Here is a 25,760-nt window from a genome sequence, read left to right as displayed (position 1 = left end):
TGGTTCTGCTATTGCAAGTTGGATGTGCAGAAATACAGAATGTTCTGGTGCCTTCCAAGGTCTTTCTTCCCAAAAAAGGTGAGTAGTTTATAGGTGCAGTTAGTAGAATCTAGACTACCAATGATGAAACTAATGGCTGACAATATGTGGGTCTAATATTGGCCTTATATCAACCTGGTCCAGATATGAAATGCTGGTGTTTGATTGCTTAGATGTGTACTAGTTAACTAGAATGTATTATCTCCGGCATCCGTACAAGAAGTTTAACTGCAAAAGGACAATTCCGGCGCAAAATGAACCTAGGGGTTAATAACAATGTGTACCAAGTCGACCGTTCTCTGGGATCTGTTTTCATGCTAATCAAATGTGCCTCTAGCTTGAAACAAGCTACCCCAAACCGGTAGTTAGCGACTAATGCTAGCTTTCGGGGCAGAGGGCAAATCACTATTTTATACCACTAACAAGGCTCAAAATAGCACCACACTTCCACTGTAGCATAATGAGGGCCCCTACATGTAAGCCGAAGCATTGAGAACTTTGTAAGTGTACAGACAGTTTATTAAAAAGATAGATTATAAAAGACAGTAGCGTTCATGTTTACATGCGGGCGCCATCTTGGAAAACAGTCACGACCAGTCGAACCACAAACACGGTGTTTGAGCCATGTTACTGGTTACTGGTCGCACGGCGTCCGTCGTAGAAAACACCAAAGTAGAAACTATAAATAAATGATTAAATGAAAACAGTGCTTCTGGTAAATATGATGAAACATACTGATAACAAAGAGGCCTGTTTCTAACAAAAGGCTATTTCAAATTCATGCCAGATTTATTTTGCAGCTGTAAATATAGAGATCACCATTTGAGATTTCACAGTACTTTCATTTCTTTATGGCATTAAATTAGTCACAACTAAATATAAAAAATGTTAGACATTAAATGCATCTAAAAATATGAGCATAGGTATTTGTATCAGCCGTGACAAAGCCATATCGGTTTAACTGTGGCGGAAACGTTCAAAGCGCGAGTCAGAAAATAACTGGATAATGAGAGGAAGCATTCACTTCTGCTCCATTTACTGATATTTTCGCTCTCATTCTCAGTAACTATAAAGGAAGAGAGAGAGAGAGAGAGAGAGAGAGAGAGAGAGAGAGAGAGAGAGAAAAGAGACTTCAGAAAAAGTCAGAAAGGTCACACATGCTTCTGGGCGTGTGTGTGTGTGTGTGTGTGTGTGTGTGTGTGTGTGTGTGTGTGTGTGTGTGTGTGTGTGTGTGTGTGTGTGTGTGTGTGTGTGTGTGTGTGTGTGTACAAGACAGATCAATAAGAGTCTGCCGTGGTTTACAAAGGGGCTGGTTAAACACGGCACCTCATGATCAGGGCTATGAAGTTACACACAACACATGCGTGCCGTGCACACACAAACGTGAGCACAACTGTGACCTTACCAGGCATTTTTTTCAAGGTCCCAACGTGCAGAGAATATAGACAAGAACTCTTAGGAAGGCACCGAGTGTGCACGCACATGCACGAACACAGACACACACAGACACTCGGGATGAGGCGTTGAATTATGCAGGTCCGCCCACATCTCTCTCGCTCTCTCTCAGCCTTGGAATGACTTTGGTGCAAACAGGGGGGAGGAAGTAGTGACAAACTGTGAGACTGACCAAACAACAGTAAACCCATCTGATAAACCAACTAGAGGCAGATATATCAGGATGTCTGCACGTCCAGTCTCTTTTGATTACCTACTGTAAATCCAAGGCCTCAACAGTAATGCTATGCAGCGTAATGTAGCCATTAAAGCCCTATTTACACGGGACTGGTATTATCTGAGGTCATTTTAAGATTTTTAATCCTGTGTGAATCTGCCATGTCGGTAATCTGCCAAGCAAAAATTCCACTGCAAATTAGCTCAAATTCAGAGCTCATCTGATAATAATATTCCCATGTGAAATGTGCATTGCAGTAAAATGGGTCCTCCTGCTGTTATTTTTTTGAAGGATTTAAAAGGTGTTTTTTTTTTTTCTCACTTGAGAGTTATTACAGCTGCACCGCTGCAATGAAAATTGATAATGAGATTTTGGGTACAAATTCTGGAGAAATCTCAAATCAGTAAATCATTCAACTAGAATGAAGCACAGACTTTGTTCTTGACAAAATGTCACCCCAAAATCAACTTACTCACTTGCTCCAGAGCTTCCCCCCATATCTCATGGTTTTCATTAACAGACATACGTTTGTTCAGCAGATGTTTCCATTTTCCATTATTCATTGTCAAAAGCACACTCAAGCTCATAACTGTACATACTAAAGCTTCCATAAGTTCCATAACAACTCCCGCCATTAGACTGTGTGATACGGTTGAAAGCCCGGGAAGAAGCGAGTAAATGGACCATTAGTTGAGATTGCATTGATTGAGTGGCGAGAGGCATTTTAAGCAACCGAATGCTTCATTAAGGGTATTGAATGAAGCAGGGCTTCTTCCCGGGCTATCAAGTACTCTATTAGTATCGCTATCACTTTAAGGGTACTGGTATCGTAGCTGCATCCAACAGTTGTTTTTATTAGCAATCAATGGGCTGGACTATTTTCTTTAACCTTTTTGTTAGGGCTGGGCAGTCAATGGGCATCAATATTATATCGATATCGTGACATGAGACTAGATATCGTCTTAAATTTTGGATATCGTAATATCGTGATATGACATTAAGTGGTGTCTTTTCCTGGTTTTAAAGGCTGCTGATTACAGTAAAGTGATGTACTTTTCTGAACTTACCAGACTGTTCTAGCTAATCTATTATTTGTCTTTTCCCCACTTAGACATTATGTCCACATTACTGATGATTATTTATCTAAAATCTAAGTGTGAAGATATTTTGTTAAAGCACCAATTGTCGACCCTAGAATATCACCGCAATATCGATAGAGGTATTTGGTCAAGAATATCGTGACATCTGATTTCCTCCCTATTGCCCAGCTCTACTTTTTGTCAATATAATGTCAGAAAATAATGAAAAATATGAATTGCAATATCTTTAAAATGGTTGTTTTGTCTCATCCACAGTCCAAAACTCAAATACATTCAACTTGCTATCACACAAGACACCAAAAAGCAGCAAATGCACACGCTTCAAAAGCTTGAACCACTGAGTTTTTGACATTTTGTTTTTGAATCAGTTGCAGATTCCTTTTCTGCCCATTTACTAAATCAATTAATTGTAGTGTAATCGTTGCATGAAGGTGCATCTCAGACTGAGGTACAAATCCTGTGACACCAATGGGCGCCTGTCCGCCTGCACGCAGTGCTGCCTCCCAACAGCTGACACTCCCGTGAATAGTAGCCAGCCACCGATGGAACCCAACACCAACAGGCTACTGAACGCTGCTATGGCAACCACTTCACAGCTGGGTGTCATGTTGCCATGGCGCTGGTAAGCAGGCCGTGCCCAGGTCTTGGGTGTCAGGTGGACCAACAAAGAAAGGAGGGCGCAAAATATGCTGCTGCAGCAAAAACTGGTCCGAGTGTAACAAATAAACCAAAAGAGCCTTGGATAGAAGAAAGACATTAGAATTTCAGTTCTGTACACCGAGACTGAAAATCCAGACTAATACTGGAAACATTTCAAACAGCATCTCTGGGATGGAAGCAAAGTACGCCTGGCAGACTGCAAAGTCACTCCTTCTCCTCATCCTCCTGACTGTCCCTACTCCTCCTTCTAGCTGACCTGAATCTCACAGCCCTGATGATAAAAATTGGATCTGAACGAGGATCTCAGAGCTTCGACGGCAACTGGCTCTATTATCACACCCTCACTAGTTCACTGATGGGTTTCAAACCATTTCCTTCATGCGTCGACACAATCAGTAATGCAGAGGTCTCCCTATATGCCCCACTGGGGTTGAACAACATTCAGAGGTCATAATTACAAGGCTTTTGCTATAAAATATAAAAGGATGACAGTCTTGAACACTGTTTACAACACTAAAGTGGCAAGCAACGGACACCACATAAAAGTGCCATTTAACCAAAAGCTCTGGACACTTCTTCAAACAAGTGTGTACTAAAAAATAAATGTAGCTACAGAAAGGGGTGTTTGCAGGGTCTGATTTGATTCAAGAACATGCAATGATGGCTAAACTTCAACGACAAAAAAAACAAAAAAAAACACGTATTGGCCCTCTAACCTGTCATCATAATAATGTCTCAGGCAGATTTCCTTTTGGCATTCGAAAAGCCTTAAAATGTCTTGATGAAAGTTGCAGATATGCTGAAACTGATGCAACTGATGCCACAAGTATTCAAATTAGCAGATGACATCATCTGGCCTCCACCGAAACCCCAGGTCTGAGCTTAATTTCCCACATGTGCGGGGTTTACTGCACCAGGACATTCCTGCAGTCCGTCGCTGAAAAGTTTTAAATACTTTCCACCGGTGGGTTAAATAAATTGCCTGGTATCGACAGGGTTATGTGGTGAACTCTGCCACTTGCAGCACTGATGGATAATGCAGTGCATTTGCATCAGGCTCTGCCTCCTTAGACAAACAACTGACCAGCAACAGTAGCTTGGAAAGCAGCCTCTCCCCTTTGACACACACATAACTCACACCAGATAGGACAACATCCAGACAGACCTGCATAATAATGCAAAACACACACACTGAGAAACACGCTACAGAGAAATGAATGATTTGATTTATTCTCTTTCTATTCCCTGAGAGTGATATACACCCAAACCCTGAACTCCCAGGTACACAAAAATACAACACACACACACACACACAACACAACACAACACACACAGAGTCTGGTCTTGCGTTAGCGATGTCAGCCCTGGTCACATATCACCACTGTCCTACTGCACTGCTGTGTGTGTGTGTGTGTGTGTGTGTGTGTGTGTGTGTCAAAGCCATTCTTATGAAGCTGGGTGGACGGCTAAGATCAACAAATATGAGCGGGTGGAGCAGTGTGTAGGGAAGTCCCCGGCACACTGAGGTCACCGACACAGCATTGTTGTATTTTTCTGCCCAAATTCTCCACTAGCCCCTACCGGCAGGCGGGTGGGGCTGAGGACTGGGTGCAGCTCCATTGGGGGCCCTCCTAACAACCAGCAGATGAGAGGAGTGGAGGACAAACACACAGGCCCTCTTTGATTGAATTGGTATGTAACTTTAGGCTGCAGCACCTGCTTGTGTTTGCTAGCCGCTCATTTCTCGCTGAGCAGTGACAGTGTCTCAAAAATATGTTGTAGCCTATTTAGCTGCCAAACAGTAAATGCAAGTTTAAATTCTTTCCCAGTGGATGTGCATGTTGCCTCTGAATGAGACATTCAGTTGCTAGAGTCATGTATTTGTACCACTTTTGCAAACTAGGGAATAATATGAGCTGTGCTTTCATTTAAGCTGACGGATTTATGTCAAGATTGGGCAAGTGATATATGAAATGCACGTTAAAATAAATTGATATCTAATAAGACACTAAACCTTAAGCGCTTGCTTGGAAAAATGCCATGATACTTAACACTAGCTTTTAAGATAAAGTAGCATCAGTTGATTTCTGTGACCACTTAGGGACAACAGAACAAGCTGAAAACGCCACATATGACTTATTATCCCCTTATAAAGTGGTTAAGAGGACTGTGTTAGCAAACTTTTTACACATCCAGCAGACACAGAGTAACATTAAAATTAATTTAGAGTTCTGTTTCTGGTCACCCAAAGTCCAATATTCGCTTTCCATTTAGCTTTGTTTTTGTCTCTCCTGGCTCTTTAGCTGCTAAATGCTCCCATATGTCACTAACTTTATCCGTCTGATATTTGGTACTGCACAGGCTGATGAGAGCGTTAAGACTATAAAAGTTACAGCAGGCCATTAAACCAAAACAAAAATAAAAAAGAGCTGAAAGACACTATAACGCCTAGCCTAGAAATCTAGATGCACCCTAGCGGCAGCAAATGTAATTTGAAGTCAGGGTCAGTCTAGCAACTCTCCGTTGGCTTGCGAGCTGGAAAAACCAAATTCTGGTCAGGCCAATCACATCGTGTATAGAGTCGGTGGGCGGGCTTAACATAAGGACGGCAAAGTTGCGACGGTTCCGCGTGAATTCCCTGCCACTTGAATAGGGCTGCCACCTCTTCGATTAGTCGACTAATCGGTCGTTTTGGTCTTAGTCGACTAAGATTTCTTTAGTCGATTAGTCATTTTTTATGCTTATTCATGCTTAATTACTTATTTCCAAGAAACTTTTGAGCACATTTATGGTAAACACAAGATTAAAAGTGGTGCTTTTGCAGGATTAATTGTGGAGAAACTCAGTTTTACAGATGGTTAATTAACTACATTTATATTGTGCTTTTCTAGTCTTAACCACCTCTCAAAGCGCACAGCTCTGTCAATTAAATCAACTAATCGATTAGTCGACAAAATCGTATAAGTGTTAGTCGACTAAGAATTTCTTTAGTCGAGGACAGCCCTACACTTGAAAACAAAGAAGATGGCCGCTGCTGCTGGCGAACAGTGGTCTTTGGAATCGGCTTTAACCGCGACTCTGGAAGACTTGGAGTTTAGCACTGAAGTCATTCTTAAAAAAGGAAAATGTGTTCGGAATATGCCGACCGGATACGGCAAAGGTTTAATCTATCAACTAGCGTTGCTCTGGTTAGCTATTGCGTGCAGAGGGAATTTGAAAGACAACCGTTTATCCCGCCCCTCGGATTGATCCCTGCCAATGGTGAGTTCCCAGACCCAACATCTGGATGTGGGTCTGGCTTGTCAGGTTATATAACGCCAGTAGAGCTGCCAAAACTGCCAAAAACGTAACCAAATGTTGATGTGAACAAAATTCAGCTCTACCAAATTTCTTTTTTCCTAAGAATTCATGAAAAAGTCCAGTAGAGTCCATCTGCATATCTGCTGTGACAGGTTTGCTGTGCCGATACTTTTCACAGACCAGCAATGCCAAACCAGCAAACATTTCAACACACAGACACAGCGCCAAAGATTTTGTGGTCCCCATCTTAAAAGTTGTGGAATGTCACTTGTGTGCCATGTTTTTTGTTTATCATAGCTCTGTGTGTAGTGCGTTTGTGTGTGCTTATTTGCAACGGGCTTGTTATGCTGGTAATTATGATTTTATATAACCAATCAAACAACCTATCACACCCTAAGGCAGTTTCTCACATCACAATGCAACCCTATTGACACATTGGATCATCACAACTTTTGATTTTGACATGCGATTGCAGCTCCACTATTTCGCTTAACTACAGACACACCAAAATTAGAGGATATGTTATTATCAGTTACAAGTGGAGCTGTGACAATGACCGCATCACAGAAATAAAAGCGGTGACGTGACACCATCGCGGTGATGATATCATCACCGTATTTTTTCCTTTTCTTTTTATTTTATTGAATGTTTTTGCTGGTGAAAGTTACAGATGCCGTGTGATATGAATTATAATGAAAACAATCACTGTTTAGTTATCCTCATCGACCTCTATCCTATATTCAAGAGATGAAAAAAAATTTAAAAAAATAAACTTAAATTGCTTGTCACTTCAGCTTTGCGCAAGAGGATGAACAGTCCATTAAATATATTGGGGATTTCTTATGGGTCCGATTATCATGAATTATTTCCAGAGGAAAAATGTAATATAATATACGGTTTGGAAGGCAAAGACAAAATTTCTCGGTTCTCAGCTGAGGTGGATGCGTTATTATGGATCCCACGTAACTTCTAGGCAAGTCCCACCCAACGAAGCAGCTCGATTGGTTGGGGTTAGGCATTGACCTCGAGTGGTTAAGGTTAGGATAGCCGATTGGTGAGGGGATAGGACCTGAACAAATCTGGTTACGTTACCTTGCATAACATGGACGCCTGACCAATAGTAGTGTGTGACTGCTATTAAAGGGGGGGGCGTGCCTAGAAGTTGCGTGGGTTCCATAATAACGTGAGGTGGACACATTAACGTTACCGCTGCAGTGTTTTACCATTGTACTTTAGCCTAGCAGCTAGCGGAGTTTCCTTCCGTTCATACAGTAGCTTAATCCCGACAAAACAGCACGGTTGAATTTTAGCCTGCATGCACGTTTTGTAGCCTTGAACAGAGCGGCTTATAGAAGCATCTGCTCTCGGCATTGTCAAACTTCTTTTTTTACTTTATTGACAAAGGAGCTTCTGAACTGTTCTGTGGAATAGATTAACGGAAAGGAGAAAAAGCAGTGCGACCGTAAATGACAGAAAAACGCAGTAATGACTCACATTGAGCTGAAGCGTAAACACTGTGCTGCAACATAGGCTATATTGTAAGGTTTAAGCAGATGCTTTTTCGGGGGTAACATCTTTCACTTCAGTTTTGACAACAGAAGCCACCGTGTCTTGAGAACCCTTCGGTTTTATTGTTCACTTTTAACTCACTTTACATCACCTTTGCTAGCTCTTTTTCCTCTTGCTTTTCATCACAGCCGCACTCTACTCTCAGCGCTTGCTCTCCTTGCGCGACCACACAGGCACTGATGTCACTCACTTAAGGCACCCTGCCATTCTCGCTTTAACTTACGCTACTCAGGGGCGGTTGCGGTTTACCGCCATATCGTGATGATACGTTGCTTCTAGAAAACATCTATACCGTCACAGCCCTAGTTATGAGCATTACGTTTGTTAAAATGTAATCACTGTCTGAACATACAGGGAAAAAACGGTGAAAAATGACCATCAAGAATCACAAAAGCCCAACGTGAGCTCTTCAAATCTCAGCTAGTATGACCAACTGTCCAAAACCTATTAAGGATTGAATTTACTGTCACATATAGCAAAGAAAAGCATCAAATCATCACAAGTAAGAAGATGCACCAGGTAACTAAAGGCATTTTTTCTTTTAAAATTACTAAAAGGTGCTGTAGGTAGGATTGTGAAGATCCAGGACTTGGCCAAAAAAAAATGTAACATCGCCAACTTCTCAGTCCTTCCCCCCTTTCTGCTAAATCCCAAAACGGTCTCCTAAGCCCCTCCCCCCACAAGGGAGAATGAATGCATGAGCAGTGATTGACACGCAGTTAGACTGCTTGGTTGATTGGTACATATGAACAGGGAGCGTTGGAAAAAAGAAAGTTAGTTTTAGAAGGCTAACCTACTGCACCTTTAAACAATTAATAATAAAAGTTTATTCACAACACTTTACATAAGTTAAAATGATCCTGGAAAACAACACACAGTTGATTCATTAATTATCAAAACAGTTGCCATAACTTGCTTGTTTATTAACTGTGTATCAACTACTTTATTTATTAACTTTTAAGGGTTTACGTTAATAATATGGATTTTTATTTACCAACCAAATCCAATAATTTTGTTTGCAGCCCTACCACCACCTCCCTCTCACCACATGTAAACAGCCAACATGTTGCAAACAATAGGGTTTACTGCCTATTACTCCCAGTCATGACACAGGCCGTCCCTCCTTGTTTTCCCTCCTTGTGGGCCACGACTTAGACATTGATCTGCCACAAAGCACCATGGGAGCTAGTAGCGAGCGGTGCTAAACACTCACAGCCATTGGTCCCTGATTGCTGTCTGATCCTGTGAGGTCAACGGGGGGTTACCTCACGTGTGATTGGCCCGCAGGGAGGCGAACCGGCTCTGACTGACAGGTATGAGAGCATATCAGCTGGCTGAGAGGGCAGCACAAGCCAATACAGGCCAAGAGGAGAGAAAAGGGGGCAAGGCAAGAGGAGGGGAGCCGGGCCTCTAAGGGATTAACACGGTCTGACAGGCTGCCAGGGAGAGACACACACACACACACACACACACACACACACACACACACACACACACACACACACACACACACACACACACACACACACACACACACACACACACACACACACACACACACACACACACACACACACACACACACACACGCACACACACACGCACACACACACACACGCACGCACGCACGCACGCACGCACGCACGCACGCACGCACGCACACACACGCACACACGCACACGCACACGCAGCTTTTAGGGCGGGCTGCTCTGCTGAGCACGCACAATACACTGCTTGTTTTAGAACAAGAGGAAAGAGAGAAAAGATAGATAAGAGAGAGGCCAAATCACAGAGATGGAATGTGTGTTTGACAGAGGCAGAAAGAGCAAAGAGAGAGTGAGATTATGACCCACAGGTGCTTCCATGGAGAGAGGAAGTCCCGCTGGGGTCCTAATGTAAATTCCATGACTCTTCCATGACTTTCCCAATTATCATTCTCGTCTGGTTTATTACGGAGTGAAATTTTTGGACTCCACCCAAGTTTCAATGAAAGCCGTTTACTGCCATACATGTTTGGAAACTAAGCACAAAAATAAATTTATTTCAGTTTGCAGAATTCGCCACACATTGCCCAATTTCCACAGAGAGTCTATCCTCCGTTACCTGACCTTCCTTGTCTGGCAATCACCACTCTAAACTCCACTTGCATTCCAGGAATTCCATGACCAACAGGAACCCTGAAAACTATGACATATTATCCATTTGGATCCTCACACAACTCCTCAAACCTACACCCACACAGAGGCAATGCTGATGTGTTATTCTGGACTGCTTAGGGAGGCTTCTTTAAGGAGCACTTTACATATATTGATCAGAGTTTGGCGGCCCATCTATAAAAATGAACTGCCTCCAAAGTAGAGCAAGGTTTCTGCAAGATTGAAGTTTAATTTAAGGCTTAAAGAACCTAAACAAATGTGTAAATAAATAACTGTGGAATGTATGCCTGTGTAACTAAGAAGACTTCTCATTGGAAACTCTGCATAACATTTTCAAGACTGTATCCTTTTCTTCAATCCTTAAACTCCGATAACTTCACTGGAAGGCAGTTTTAAAGGTTATTCTGGAGCCTATAAACCTGTTTTTGGGTACAGCCTACTTCTAGGGCTGGGTTAAAATAATTGATTCTCCAATTAATGAATCTTTGTTTGAGTGATCTGATATCGATCGATAAAATCCAAAAATAAATATTTTAACATATGCTTTTTCACGATGGATGTGGGGATTTGACCCCCTTAATGTAGCCTAAACCTTAAGATGGATGAGAGATAGAGAGAGAGGGAAATAAAGAGGGAGAGAGGGAGATAGAGAGATAAAGATAGATAAAGATAGAGAGAGAGACAGATAGATTTTATTAATCCCAAATTGGGAAATTACTCTGTTACGAGCAGCAAGTTACCAAGGACATACACACATATACACAGAAATATACTAGAAATAATAAATAAGATTAAAAAAAAAATAAGATGAAATAAAATAAAATAGCAAAGTGCAAAATGCCAGAACAACTACTGAAAAATATACTTAGATGAATGAACAAGAATGTACATGTATATACAAGTGTAGAATAAAATTTACAACCTACATACATAGTATATATCACAAAATAATGTATAATATTAGATACCGCATTATAAAAAATAAACACTTGAGGGTTGCTTCTAGCTTGTACAATTTACAGCATAAGTTTTCTGAGAATATTTTGTTTATACGGTCAAGCAAAACTGATATTGTAACTGAAATTTCCCTGACATAATTGATTGAATCGGAAAAGAAATTGAATCGGGGAAATCCTTGCTGATACCCGTGCCCTAACCACTTCAGGTGCTGTTTGGCATTAGCTGCCATCTCAATCTTGTGTTGTTGTTTTCTCTGATCTCTGTGATACAAAGTAACTAAAAGGTAGCTAATGTTGGGCTTGATGGCCCAGGCTGAAAAATTGAAACTACCTATAATTAGTTGTATATTTGCCTGCTACCGCTTCAAATCTAAAACAAGCCTGCTCACTTGACTATGACTTCAATGCTTCAGTAAACCAAAGGCTGTAGTAGGGCTGGGCGATATGGAGAAAATCAAATATCACGATATTTTTGCCCAAATACCTCGATATCGATACCGCAACGATATTGTAGTGTTGACGATTGGTGCTTTCACAAACTATTTACACAATGAAATTTTTGATAAATAATTATCAGTAATGTGGATATAATGACTAAGTGGGTAAAGGCAAATAATAGAACAGTTACAACAGTCTAGTAAGTTCAGAAAATGACATCACTTGCAGCCTTTTAAAACAGGAAAAGACAACACTTACGTCATATCCCGATATCCAAAATCTAAGACGATATCTAGTCTCATATCACGATATCGATATATTGCCCAGCTCTAGGCTGTAGGTATAATTCATTTGTCTAAAACACATTTAATAAGTTTATCAAAATGATTAAGTCAAATCATGGTAAATATGATAAGTTCTTTTTTATAGCATTCGTTCAGTGTCTCATTATGGGAACGCCTCCTGCATGACCTCATCAGAAGCTCAAATAACATTACTAAGATATGAACATATTTTGTCCACTACTAACAGATATTATATCCCATTAACTAACCTTCCCACCCTCCTCGATTTGACTACATTACATTTTTATGAACACATTTCACCCATAAGCCACATACAGTACAGCCTAAAAATCACTCCACAGGAGGCTGAAGTGGACTTCCTGACATGCTGAAAATAAACAGTGGTGATAAATATCCTGGCTGTCCAGTGTGACCCCCATCCTTCTTTTTTAATAGGCAGCAGCCAATAGACCGAGGCCAGCTGCATTAATTACAGCAGGTACAGTGAACGATGTGGCTGGACAAACACTGGATACTGAACAGGAGAACTCCCTCTCAACAGAGGAAATATCAAGTGGATTGCGATTTAAAAAATGTGAATTTATGAGTAAAGAATCCAGACTGTTAAACTGGAAGAAACTGTCAGAATAAAGTGCACCATAGCACTAGCCCAGACTGAGTGAATATGCTGCTTGCAAAACACCTGAACAGTGAGAAACACTACATAACTGAACTCAATATGACTGAGCAGTGGTTGGCTGAAGGGAATGATCTGCAAGGTTACTCATCCAATCATGTCAGTCCGTCTGTCTGTGTATTTATGTGTGTTTATGTGTGTACCCTTGCGCGTGGGTGACAGAGATGGGCCATAACTCTGCTGGACAGGCCATAAGTCTTGTGGTCGTGATCTTTTGCCCTGCTCCGTAATGAACCGCCGTGGAGCGATTACTCTCACGCATGCACAAGGCATACCGTTTGGCTGTGAAATGTGACATGCAAGACATTTAAAAGCTGCATAGGCAAAACACTTGTGGACGTGGACTCTCAGACACATTTCTAAAATTAACAAAATAAACACCTGTCCTCTCCACACACTATAGTTGAGAATATTATTAGCAATAAAGAGGGACATGTTACGTAAAAACTGGAAAAGGTCACATCACTGCTAGTAATATGAGCTTTACCGCTGCCACTGTGTGCGTTTACATTTATCGAGAGAGCTGATAAGGCTCCAAAGCTCCGTCACATCAACATCCTACTACTGTGAGCCTTCATCCATTTTCACACAGTGGGTTATTTGTGCACCTTTTCCAACTACATTTATCATTTCAGAGATTCTGTTCCCTTTTGTCTTGCCTGTGAACTAACTATACCGGCAAACATTTCAAAGAAGAAAAAAAAAAAAAGCAGCAAGAGCAGACCAATCCTGATGTTTGTGGTCTCCACAGAGCACCTCAGGAGGTGGTTTGAGATGCTTTCCAGCAAGATGTTTAAAAAGGTGTAAATGCATCTGTGTCTCCAATATGCATACCTAATCTTTACTCCTCCCAAGTGGAACTATCACTAACAGATCAGTGGTAATAGCCACTCACTGAAATGATCAATCCTTCTTGCACTGAGCTGTTGCAGCGTTTATCTGATCCCTGATCTGTCAAAGCTGAATGATCTGTATGGGTGATGAAGGAGTGATGCGGGTAAAAGCCTGTGAAGACAATAAAAGGTTATTGTTGTAACTAAACTGCTAAAGTTCTTTTAAGGGCTGGGTATATAACTGGGACTTCAATTCCAATTTTTTAAGATCCATTTTAAGAAAACGAAATTACAACATTACAGCAAAATCTTTTTAATTTTTATTTATTTTTCAGCTCCTACTACGTGAGCCTCGTCTCACGTAACGTAGAGTTTTTTCCTGCATGCCTCTACAACATTAGACAGCCAATCAGCAGCATTATAAGATCTCAGTAGAAGCTTGCTGCATGCTTATTGGCTCACTGACACTGACACTGATGACATTTACTCCTTTGAAATTTGGTATTGAATGACGAGGCATTTTTTTCCAATACTCGATACTAAGGAGACAATTTGGTCGGTGCCTAAAACATGTCGAATTCGGTACCCAGGCCTATTTCTTCTTCTCTGTCTGTTACCAAAGAACCTCAGGTGCATTACCCCCACTCTCTAGACTGGAGTAGGACCAACTTTAATTTGTGATTAGTTCAGTGCAAACGCATATTTGTGGCCAAGTATAACGTAAAGTTTCTTATTTCGCATGTGATTCTATCTGGATACAAGACACTTGAAATGACAAGGATAAATGGGGCTTTAGCTTTACTGGGACCCGCCACATAGATTCACCACATCAAAGAACTGCAACACCTTTGACGAAAATGCATAATTTAGCTCTTAGTCAACCCACCCACTTGCTACTCCAAGTGCAGCAAACTGAGCAGATTACTGAATCCTGTTCACTTCAGGTCCAGAGCTGCATCACAATATTATCCAACCATGACGCAAGCTGGGGAAGGCCTCTAAGAATACCTTCAACCATAACTAAAGATCACACACACTTCTTTTACAAGCCTGTCAACTACTGAATATATGTGTGATGGAGAGAGAAAGGTCTCTTTTGGTGAGCTCCTGTAGTCTGTGCCCATCACAGCCACATCGTTTCCATGGTGACGCAGCCAGCTAGCGGCCACATGACATGATAAGAGAGAGACAAAAAGGAGGGAGAAAGCGAGGGAGAAGGACATGGCCAATGCACACACCGAGGGGCAACGCAAACACAGATAAATGTGTGTGTGTGTGTGTGTGTGTGTGTGTGTGTGTGTGTGTGTGTGTGTGTGTGTGTGTGTGTGTGTGTGTGTGTGTGTGTGTGTGTGTGTCCTCATGGCATTGTAGATGTGGCTGAGGCCAGCAAATCTGTAAACCAGGCCTCCACTCTGCTGCTGCCAAACATGCTGCTACTATCACCAGCTGCTGCTGCTGAAAACAAGTACACACCAGGCCGACACTGACCTTTCAGTCAAAGTCAAACACCAGGCCAATCACCAGTCAACGGTCTTTTTCCCCTCAGTAGTGACCGTGTTATTTCTTAGCTGAAAACACTTGCTTTTTATTGAGCATTTTGGTCCAGCGCCGCTTTACAAAAGAGCAGAATTCCCAGGAAAACGGCACAACTGCCTTAATTTGCAGCACAATGTGGCTTACTTAGATTTCTTACCATGTTCAATAAAAAGTCATCTTTGCAGCTATACAGACAGGGCGGGGCGTGTAGGAGAGAGAAAAAAATAGGAGTGCACAATATGATGTTATACTGTAAATTAGACCGTGATTTTTGGTATCAAAAAGCTGTACACAGAAAACAGACACCTCGGAAGAGGCAGAGAAGATATTTAGGATACATCCAGGTAAAGCTCCAACTCCAAGGACATACTCACACACGTTTAAAGATGATAATCTATGAAATAAAAAAAAATATAAATCAACAATACATATCTAAACTTGACCAGGGTTGCTGCACCAAAATATAGCTGTCCTAATACTTCAACAATAACATCAGTGCCGCTGGTGAAAAGGTTACTCTGGAATCTGGAAATACGTAGCTGGTCAAATAAAACAAAATCCGATCCATACGCATCACTGTGAAAACAACCCAGTCATTCTACCCAGACCACAGGAAACCCACTATCTCCACACAACACACACTTTCCTGTCTGCTTCCTGCTTCCTGCGCAACAGGGAAAAGGAGGGAGTGGCCGCTGATGTCACGGCGAGCATGCTTACATGCTGCATTCACATCCCAAAGGGAAAGAAGGTGGACACGAGCTTCCTGCTAGTAAATGCCTTTCACCTCAAATGCAGCAGGGTTTTGAGAAAGTACCGTTTACCCAAATGTTTATTTTGTGCAAAAGGTAACTGCTTTTGGTTTGTGGTTCAGCATATTATGACAACACAGTGAGCTTCTAGCATGACACAGTGCTGTATGAAGACAAATAATTGCTTTCATTGTCTGTTATCCTACTGTATTTCTTTTTTTTTTTTTACAAAACAATACAGTACTACTGCTGCACCACTGGGCATGTTTTTCAATTAAGCTGTGAGGAAATGATTCACCAGATACGTGACCTCACTCTTGCCATAAACTTGTACCCTTTAGTCACGTGTAAATGTTACATAGGCTACCCGTTTCTCAGTCTTTCAACCTACATGGGCCATAGTAAAGATACTAAACTGGAGAGATATATATATATATATATATATATATATATATATATATATATATATATATATATATATATATATATATATATATATATATCTCAACGCATAGTCCTCCTATACAGCCATGCACAGTGGAGCTGAGGAATATATTGAGAGCCATATTAGGACATAAGGCTGATTGGCTTTAACCACACATTTTCCCACCTTATTATGGTTATATTGCTAAAAACTACGTCCTTTAAAAGCAGCATTCCTGAATTTTCTTCAAATTTAGCCTTTCCAGTATATGAATAGTCCATTAAACTGTTCGCAAACGGTATGCACGATCTTACTCCACGCCTATTCCGCCTGTTGTACGGGACGGTCTTGTGCACAGAGGTTACATGAGCTGTTACACGTCAATGTCGATTGTGATTTGTGTCATTTTGTCCCACCACGAAGTAACCGGCACAGCCAGCTGCTAGTAGCGAAAGCAACTATCACGTAAGACTATTTCAACAAGCAGAAAAACCAGACCAATTAACAAAAAGAGAAACCAGCACATGTCCGACTATCAAAAGTTGTAAATGTATTAAATCAGCAACATAAGGTTCAGGACAGGACAGTACATTTAAATACAAGACGTTTGAGTCTGTTCAGCTGAGCAGATATGATAAAAAGAAAATATCTTGTCATATTGTGTTCATCATGTTCTGTCTTCCGAGCATGGAAGTTTAACTGTGGCCAACTGGAAGTAAAACTATGTAACAGGGCGTGATATTTTGCTTTAATTCCCAGCTCTGCTACAAACCTAAAAGCTCCATGAAGTCTATTTAAGAAGACGTACATGTCTAAATCGGTAATGTACAACCTGACAATCAAGCCACAGTGGCAACGTCGGCAAAGTTAATAACTTCACGTGTAATAACATGTGGCATCCAACAGAGATTTTGACAGGTTCCTGTTCAGTTCAAGAAGGCCTCGTTTCCTGGCAGAATCAATCGCGAACTGGACCAGACAAAAAAATAATTCCTTAGGTCAGCACTTGTGCAGGACTAGCGCACAGTACCTGCATCATGCGGTACAATTGGACGGATCTGACTTATAACTCAAAACTTCTTGCCTAAACTCAAAACAGTTTCCCGATACAAGATACAGACAGGTTTACATGATTCAGCATTTATCAAAGGAAAATTACACTTATATACACACAGGTCTAGTTCCCTCATCATTTAGCCTACGGTAACTACAACTCGGAAAATGTCAACACAATACATCAGATCTGCCTGATTAACAACAATGTTACATGTAATTACTGGCTTAAATAGTACTACCTGCTAATTACAAAACTGTCACAGGCACCTCTTTGTGCCTAACTGTATCCCTGGGTATACACTGCCTGAGTGCAGTGCAGTGCTGAAAGTACTTTTGTAGTGATTTTAGTGATGATAGGAATGATCTACTCTCTATCATTTACTTGCATTCAGGGTTTAATATTTACTTTTTTGTCGACCAGCCAAATAGCTAGTGAATGTTCAAATTTTACCAGCCACGCAATAACCATGGGTTGTTTGTTTTTTTGGGATGGTGAGTGAAGCAAATCTACCATCCATTTGCATATTTTTCCAGCATTTGGCTGGTAGATGGTGCTAATTTTAAAGTTTATACTGTTTATTGATCCCCAGTGGAGAAATTACAATTTATTTTGAACCCTGCTTGCATTGTATACACGGTCTGCTTGTCCTGTGTGTCATCATGCACTGTTAATGTTTTACATATGTGTCCCCCAACACTTTTGTTTATAGCTTGTTCAGGCTCACGCTGCCAGCGAGAGCTTGTATACAGTAGAATAAACAAGCTGACATATAAAGAACTGGCTCCAAAGTTATGAAAACCAAGACTTCCTTCAGAAACTTGCTTTTTCAATACTGCAAGTTATATTTTAGGACAACAACTTTTCCCTTATGCACAGCTTTTCGAGCATAAGGAAGTGCTGGATAGCAGTTGTCAACGTTCAAACTTTTAATACACATGAAACCTTGTGTTTTGGGGAGAATTCCTTCTCATGCTGCAGACTGCGCTCACAATCCTAAAATAAAACAAACACAGCAGCTTCTCTTCAAACAGGACTGAGAGTGGCTTTTTTGGTGAATAGCAAATGGTCTGAACTTGAAGGACTAAACAAGAAACTGAGTTCACAAGTGTTAAAACACATGGTCAATTAATAATAATAATAATAATAATAATAGGTTTTTAACCAGAACACAGTCCATCCCCACCACACACGAAACATAAAAGGATTAAAAATCACCAAATATCTGTCTAATAATCTTTTGTTTACATACTCGTGTTCACTTAAAAGTGGACGGTGTGAACCTAGACAGACTAAATACAAACCTGAAGCAAAGTAAACATTCCCACAATCTTTTTATCCAAATAAAACAAACAGTTGGTGTGATTGCATCCAAATTCCAGTACATGTATTGTGCTACATCTTTCAAGCCTAGTGTTTACTGATTTCTGCAACAATAAGCCCCGGGTCTCTGCCTATGGTGAGTCCCCACGTGACACAAGTACCTGTTATGTTATAATGAGCGAGCCCCACCATAAGTCCCCCAGCAGGACCTATTCAGTTTGGGTTGGAAGATTAAAAAGTTTGAGAACCTTTGCTCCAGCCATCCATGGCTAATCTAATCACACAAATGATCTCACCGCTCTCCGTGGCAGTTTGGTCTGAAATTCTGAAATTAAACATTGTCTATCAGATGTGTGTGTGATAAATCAAATAAAAAAATCAGTGTCAATCACAGATCTTACTGTAAAACATGTATACAAATGCAGCATATTTTTATGTACAACTACAATCAGAATCAGTCTAGACACTTGTAGCTTGAGCTTGGGGGCTCTGCCAGCTGACATATGGGTAGGGTGTGGCGTGGCGAGGAAGGCCATGCATCTGCTTACATTTAATCATGTTCTACTGGACTCAACTCTGAGCAGTCTTCAGTAGTAACACTGAAGCAATGCTCCTTGTGCAGTTTGAGAATTACTGCCAAGTGAACTTCTGGACGGGGTTAATCATTCCTCACAGAATGGCGAGGTTGTGTGTGCAGTACACAACGCTGGCCAACGGCTGGCCAGCTTCAATCCTGATAAATTAATCGGCTCAAGAAGAGGAGAGGGGATCCTGTGGCCACCCCTCCACCCTTATCTAAGGAGAGGTGGGGGTGGGCTGCCCGCCTAAAACACTGCAGCTGATGCAACCCCAGTAGCTCTAAATTAAAACTCCTCAGCCATGAGATGCACCAGTTAAAGAGTAAGGATAAATGGTTATTGACTAACTCCTTAAGGACTAGAACATCACCAAGCCCTTGCTGTTCTGTGGTAGCTAACTAGCTAAAGCCTACAGAGAGGAGTTTCTTATCCTGTCATGTTAGTAAACAACCACAACCTGAGTCCAGACAGGATTTAATTACAGCACTGCTGTTGCAGGGTCAAATTATTGCTGGTCAAACAAGCAGCTTGCATCAAGCTAGCTAATGTAAGGACAATGCAGGGCGACATGACATGGTCTGTATATTGCACGGACAGGGAGATGGTGTTATGTGTTTTTTTTGGCTTGTAGCATCCGTGCTTTGTGTGCCCTACCTGGTGCGAGCATTTACGCCTAGCTTGTTGCTAATACTTTAAGCTTTTATCTATTTGCCCTGCGTATCAAACCTTACCGTGTTAACTGGGTTTGTCAGCCATTGCAGGCACTGCTGCAAGCCCGCTGCACGACCAATACACACAGCTAACGTTGGATATATACAACTTTGGTTTATCATTTAAATAGCAATGCTATGTGTTATAAAAATATATATATATACGCACCGCTAATTAGGCTTGCCTGTTTCTTGTATTCAAAACAATGGCAGGGTTCATGTTTGCTCCACAGGTAATGTGCTTGCTAACTAGCTAGCTAGCCCCGATTTGTGCCTTTCCCTCTTGTATTGGAGATAACAACACACCAAACTCCATTCAAAATCTGGCAATTCAGTGTTGCCTCTCTTATTGCACACGTACACATATCCGTGAATACACCTGAAGCTATTCAACAAATCATCGGAATTCACTTCCAATTCGTCATATTTATTATGCACAAAACACAAACGGCTTCAGTAAACTGTCAACTTTGAGAATTATTCCTACTATAACGTTACCTACTTGCTAACGTACAGATACACAGCGGTGGGCGGTAGCTAGTAACGTTAGCTAGCTTACGTTACGTTAGTGTGAAATGTTTCTAAAAGAGATTTTACCGAAACATGGTAACGTTACTGATCTTTAGACAGATATTTGCCCGTTTAGTCGCCATGAAAGCTCAAAGATGTATTTAATGTCAAAGGACTCCTGCTGTATAATGTGTGTAGCTATATGACGACAGAGTAAATCGTCAGATTTTTCAATGGAGTTTGGTGTTCATTCTCTCTTACCACTGAGTAAACCACGCTGCCCACAACAGCTTGCCTTTCAACAATTCCAAGCCAAGTGTCAGCCAGTGGTAGCTCTACGGTCTCCCATTTACCCAGGAGAGGGCCTGCGGGACCGCGGCCTCTCCTCTTACTTTGGGGTGCTCTCCTACCTCTGTGGGCCGGCTGATCTCGAACAGGTCGAGTCGGTTGGCGTTCCAGTGGTTGATGATGTCGGCCAGTTTCCTCCTCTCCTCCTCCCTGCTCCCCGACATGGTGGACAGCCTTTCTGACCCTCTCTGTCCGTCTGAACCGTTGAATAAAACTTCCCGTAACGTAAGTCCACAGGAGAAGAAACCGCCGCAACAGAAACCAAAAGGCTCAGGTCTGCCGTTTTTCCGCCGGTACTTTGTGTGGTCTGTCTCTCAGCTCACCGACCGACCTGCTGTCTGATCTGTTTCTGCTTCCCGTTCCCGGTGCGCCTCTGCGCGCTCCCGATACACTCTGGATGCATGTCCGCGCACGCGCAAAAATGTTAACCGTTTGAGGCCCAATGAATGTGATTCATGACGCTGCTTTTCCTAAATTTCATCTGGTATGAAGGGTTAATAAGTACTTAGTGTAGTAAGCAGGATTACGTCATTATGTGTTAATTAAGGCCCCCTTTTTGTTTTTATTTTAAGCTTCTAACCGATTTACTAAACTAATTGGACCACATTACAGTAATACATTTCTGAGATAAAAAGCCGACAACTTGTTTATTTATTTATTTCATTTGTTTGTATGTACATTAACCATACAATGTTTATGAAAAGATAATTTTGTGCTTGAATACATACAAACACACTTTCACCAACATTTACTCTGATTAATTTAAAATAAACAAAAGCATGTGCAGAGATGGTATTAAGATAAAAGCTTATATAAAGACTTCTACTTAAAAATACACAGAATTACATTAAATAAAATAATAAGGCATAGAAAGACTCCAACAAAATAAAGTGAACAAAAATAAAGAAGAATTTGCTCGACAGTCAACACTGTAATTGATAATGATAATATATTATTGTATTTTAATAGATTGCAAACATAGCCTACTGTACATATAACACACTTGTCAAAGTATTCATCTGTTTGGTCTGACATAGTGCAATTTACAGTTTATTCTGTAGATTTTTTTATAGCCTAATACTTGTTAGAAGTTATACATGTCCATGGTGGTTGTTAGCTTTAGAAGGATCATTTTGGGAGTAATATATTCTTTTAATAATTTGCCTGTTCATAGAATTTTATTCTATGAATTTATTATTTTTATTTATTATTAAAAGAATACATGGCACCGTAATTGTATATCTGAGACCATTTTGCTGCACACATATACAATTTAAAGCTCATTAAAAGGTATAGTTAAGCAATTGTTTATGACTGAAACATTTCATATATAACACTGTTGTTACAGTTGTTAGCCCCAAGAAAATTTAACTTTCCTTATGTTATCTATCAGACATGTTTCTCTCTCAAACAGTGGGAGAGTAGCATTCTTTGTGTTTTCTATTGTCATATTGTCTCCTACTTCAGTCCTAGCCAGCAGGTTCTGAATGCCACACGGCACTGCCAAGTCCCTCTGTCCAAGAACACACACACACACACACACACACAATCCTGTCAGTACACAAATCTATCTATCTATCTATCTATCTATCTATCTATCTATCTATCTATCTCCCTCACTTACACAACCACATTGCTTCATAATCATAAGTATTTTTATCTATCCTAAAATCTTTCATTTCATTCTCAAGAATGAAATTCTTGGGGGCACATGGAAAAGATGTTCACCCATTGTTTCAAATAAAATAAGAAAAAAACTGAAACTTAATTTACAGGGATTTCTGATGACCTTATAAGGCAGCATTTTTTCCTAACCTCAGCACATATGTATGGGATGGATGAGCCATTGTCTGCAGTCCTACCTAACTGATAACATGTGTCACTGCAGGATTTCTTCCTTCCTGTGTATACACAATAACATAACCAGCAAATGCTAATGTTTCCTGTGTGTGTGTGTGTGTGTGTGTGTGCGCCCCGTCTATGCAAGCACCAGCCCTTTATTTGCACACAAATGTCAGTGACTCTGAAAAGTCACCAAATTATCAGGCAGATACGTGTGAAATGTCAGGACTGGAATACAGCGGTGATGGCATCTACAGAAATAGCTGCGCTGTGGTTAGTCATGTAGGCCTCCCACCTGCTCTCCCAGACGGGGTGAAGAACAGTAGCTCCGGCTTCTTATAAACACATTAGTCACTGTGACCAAATTTGTGGGTGTTGGTGGTGTATAATGGATAAGTGCTGCGCTGACATCATGTGTGAGTAATAAATGAAAAATGAGCTTTTATCAGTGCGGCTGATCTACAGTGGATTAAAGACACAACAACAACAACAACAACAACAACAAATAAACTGAAATAAAACCTACTTCACCTCATATCACATGTTTGTTGCAGAATTTGATGTCTTCAAATAAAAACTGCAGAATGAAATTGGTATGTGAGGAGCAGTGATGGAAAATAACTGTGTACATTTACTTACTTTACTTGCTGCTTTATATGTCTGTATCACTACAGACATATAAAGAGGGAAATATATACATTTGACTCCACATAATGTATCTGAAGATGTAGATTTTCAGATTATGATTAAACATATGATAATCTTATAAAATACATTGTTAAAACCATTCACCCCCCCCCCCCCCCCACCCCCAGAACAGAACACATTTGACATCCACAGCAGAAGTGAGAAACCACAAGAGGAAACCAACTTTACCAGATAGCCCTGCCACTTCCTGTATCTGTGATGCTGTCACTGCTTCAGTCACCACACACACACACACACACAGGTCACAGGGAGTCACTGATTGTTACAAATTTGTACTGACGAAGATCATCTGCTTTCACCCTCTGCTTCTTTGCATTTCACACACTCAGATAAGAATCACATGCAGGTTTGATGTCCTTGCTCGCCTGACTACTTATCAATTATTTTTTATAACAACCCTGTCTTATCTGTTAGTTTCTAAAATAAATGATGATAACATTTTGGAATGCAACAGAGTTAACTCCTTATCTTACTTACAGTAACAGTTTCAAACAAATCTTTGTGGTTGGGAAAAAAGCACAAAAGTTAGATTGTAGTTGAAGCAAACAAAGTCTAAGGACAAAACAGTACGAACCATAAACACAAGCAAAACTTTGATAAAAAAGAAAGAAGTTCAGCGCTTAATCGCAAAGATGGAGTACAATATGGTCATGGGCCTCAATTTTAGTACAAGCAAATCTAATGTACCTGGAACAAAACAATGCCATTTGAAAAAAAAGGAGTTTAAGGAGAAACTTTATCTGCCGCTGAGTTTCTTGTCAGCTCGATGTTGACAAACGCAAGTTGCTTCTGCTACGACAGCATTCTAAGGCCACTCTAGGAAGAAAAAAATTATTTTACGGAGATTAAAGTCGTAAATTTACGGAAAAAGAACTCAGATATTCTCTGAGATTAAAGGTGCAGTAGGTACGACTTATAAAACTAACTTTCTGTCATATGAAACTGACCCAATGTTCCAGTAGAACTACATGAAGCAGGTCGTTTAAAAAACAAATCCAGCTCCTCTGACACCATCTACAGCCTGTAGTGTGATTTGCAGGGCCGGGGGGGTGGGGGTGTCTAACTGCGTGTCAATCACTGCTCAGGCACACGCATTCATTCTCCCTTGTGGGGGGAGGGGCTTAGGAGTCCGTTTTGGGCTTTAGCAGAAAGGGGGGAGGGACTGAGAAGTTGTCGATGTTCAAATTGGATAAGTCCTGGATCTTCACAATCCGACCTACAGCACCTTTAAAGTGATACATTTGGAATTGGAATTATTACTTCTCTGCAATTTTCACACTTTGCAAAGTCATCCAGTGGGCCTGATTAGACCCTTTGGCAGGCCGGTTCTGGTCCACGGACTGTATGTTGGACACCCCTGATGTAGCACCATCATCAGTTCAATATTTTAATTCCTTTCAATACTTTGCTGTATGACCAAACGCCTGCAAAACTAACGACATTCCCGTCAGCTCAGCTGTACTTTATGTTTTGTGCAAATTTTTTTTTTTTACCAACATTCTTTTTATTGTTTTCACAACATAACAGAGAAATACAAAGAAATACAGGACAAATGTCTTGAACAAACATGTCTATCCCCCCACCCCCACCCTCTCAAGTGATTCTAAATCTTGGTTGGGAATCAGGTCAATGAATTAGTCCATTATGGTCCATTATATAGAAAAAAAATAAAACATATTTCTGTAATCTTAGGTACTGCAACGTGCTACTGTTTACATGTCCCGAGGCTCTTCCATCACATGTGACAAATCTGTTCTCAATCCATAGCAAATGAAGGGGTCCCAGATCTGGTGAAAATGATGTTGTTGATGTTTTTACTGTATATGTGATTTTCTCCAAGGGGAGAGTTGTAGATAGCTCAGACAATCTTGTTTTGTGCTAATTGGCGAACATAGCATACCAACGCGCTAAACTAAACGATAATGAACATGGTAAACATCAGCATGTCGGCATTGTGAGCAAGTTGGCCATTTGCTCAAAGCACCGCTGCACAGCCTCACATAGCCACTGGCATCTGCAGCATAGCTGTGTCTGATTGTGCGCTGCTTTAGTCTTTTATGTATTTCTACAAAGAGAACTGAATGTTATTTATGTCAACGAGCCGAGTGGAGTGACACCTGACCTCTTCACTTTGTGTTGTATCACGTGTTCATGAGCAGGAGTCTCTGTTCAGTCCCTGGCCACTCGCCATAATTTATCATCATCTGTGTGTGCTGTGTCATTTTAAGTGTGTTTAATTTATTGTCTTCATGGTGGATGGTCACCGTT

The 25,760-nt window shown here is 40.9% G+C and overlaps 1 protein-coding gene across 12 annotated transcripts in view; it reads right to left on the bottom strand.

The window, feature by feature from the left end:
- Nucleotides 1-21,306, bottom strand: part of afdna (afadin, adherens junction formation factor a) — a 108,686-nt gene extending 87,380 nt beyond the window's left edge. For all 12 annotated transcript variants that reach the window (XR_003694821.1, XM_028604485.1, XM_028604490.1 and 9 more), the window contains exon 1: nucleotides 21,005-21,306. Coding sequence is in view for 11 of the 12 variants with exons in the window: in XM_028604485.1 (XP_028460286.1) it covers nucleotides 21,005-21,106 (102 nt within the window). In the remaining variant the exon portion in view is untranslated. The remainder of the gene's footprint in view (nucleotides 1-21,004) is intronic.
- Between the last annotated feature and the right edge of the window lie 4,454 nt (nucleotides 21,307-25,760).

This window comes from Perca flavescens, chromosome 18 (assembly GCF_004354835.1).
Source record: "Perca flavescens isolate YP-PL-M2 chromosome 18, PFLA_1.0, whole genome shotgun sequence".
Classification (NCBI taxonomy): domain Eukaryota; kingdom Metazoa; phylum Chordata; class Actinopteri; order Perciformes; family Percidae; genus Perca; species Perca flavescens.
The sequence above is the reverse complement of the archived record's forward strand: the minus strand, read 5'-3'. Positions and strand labels throughout refer to the sequence as shown.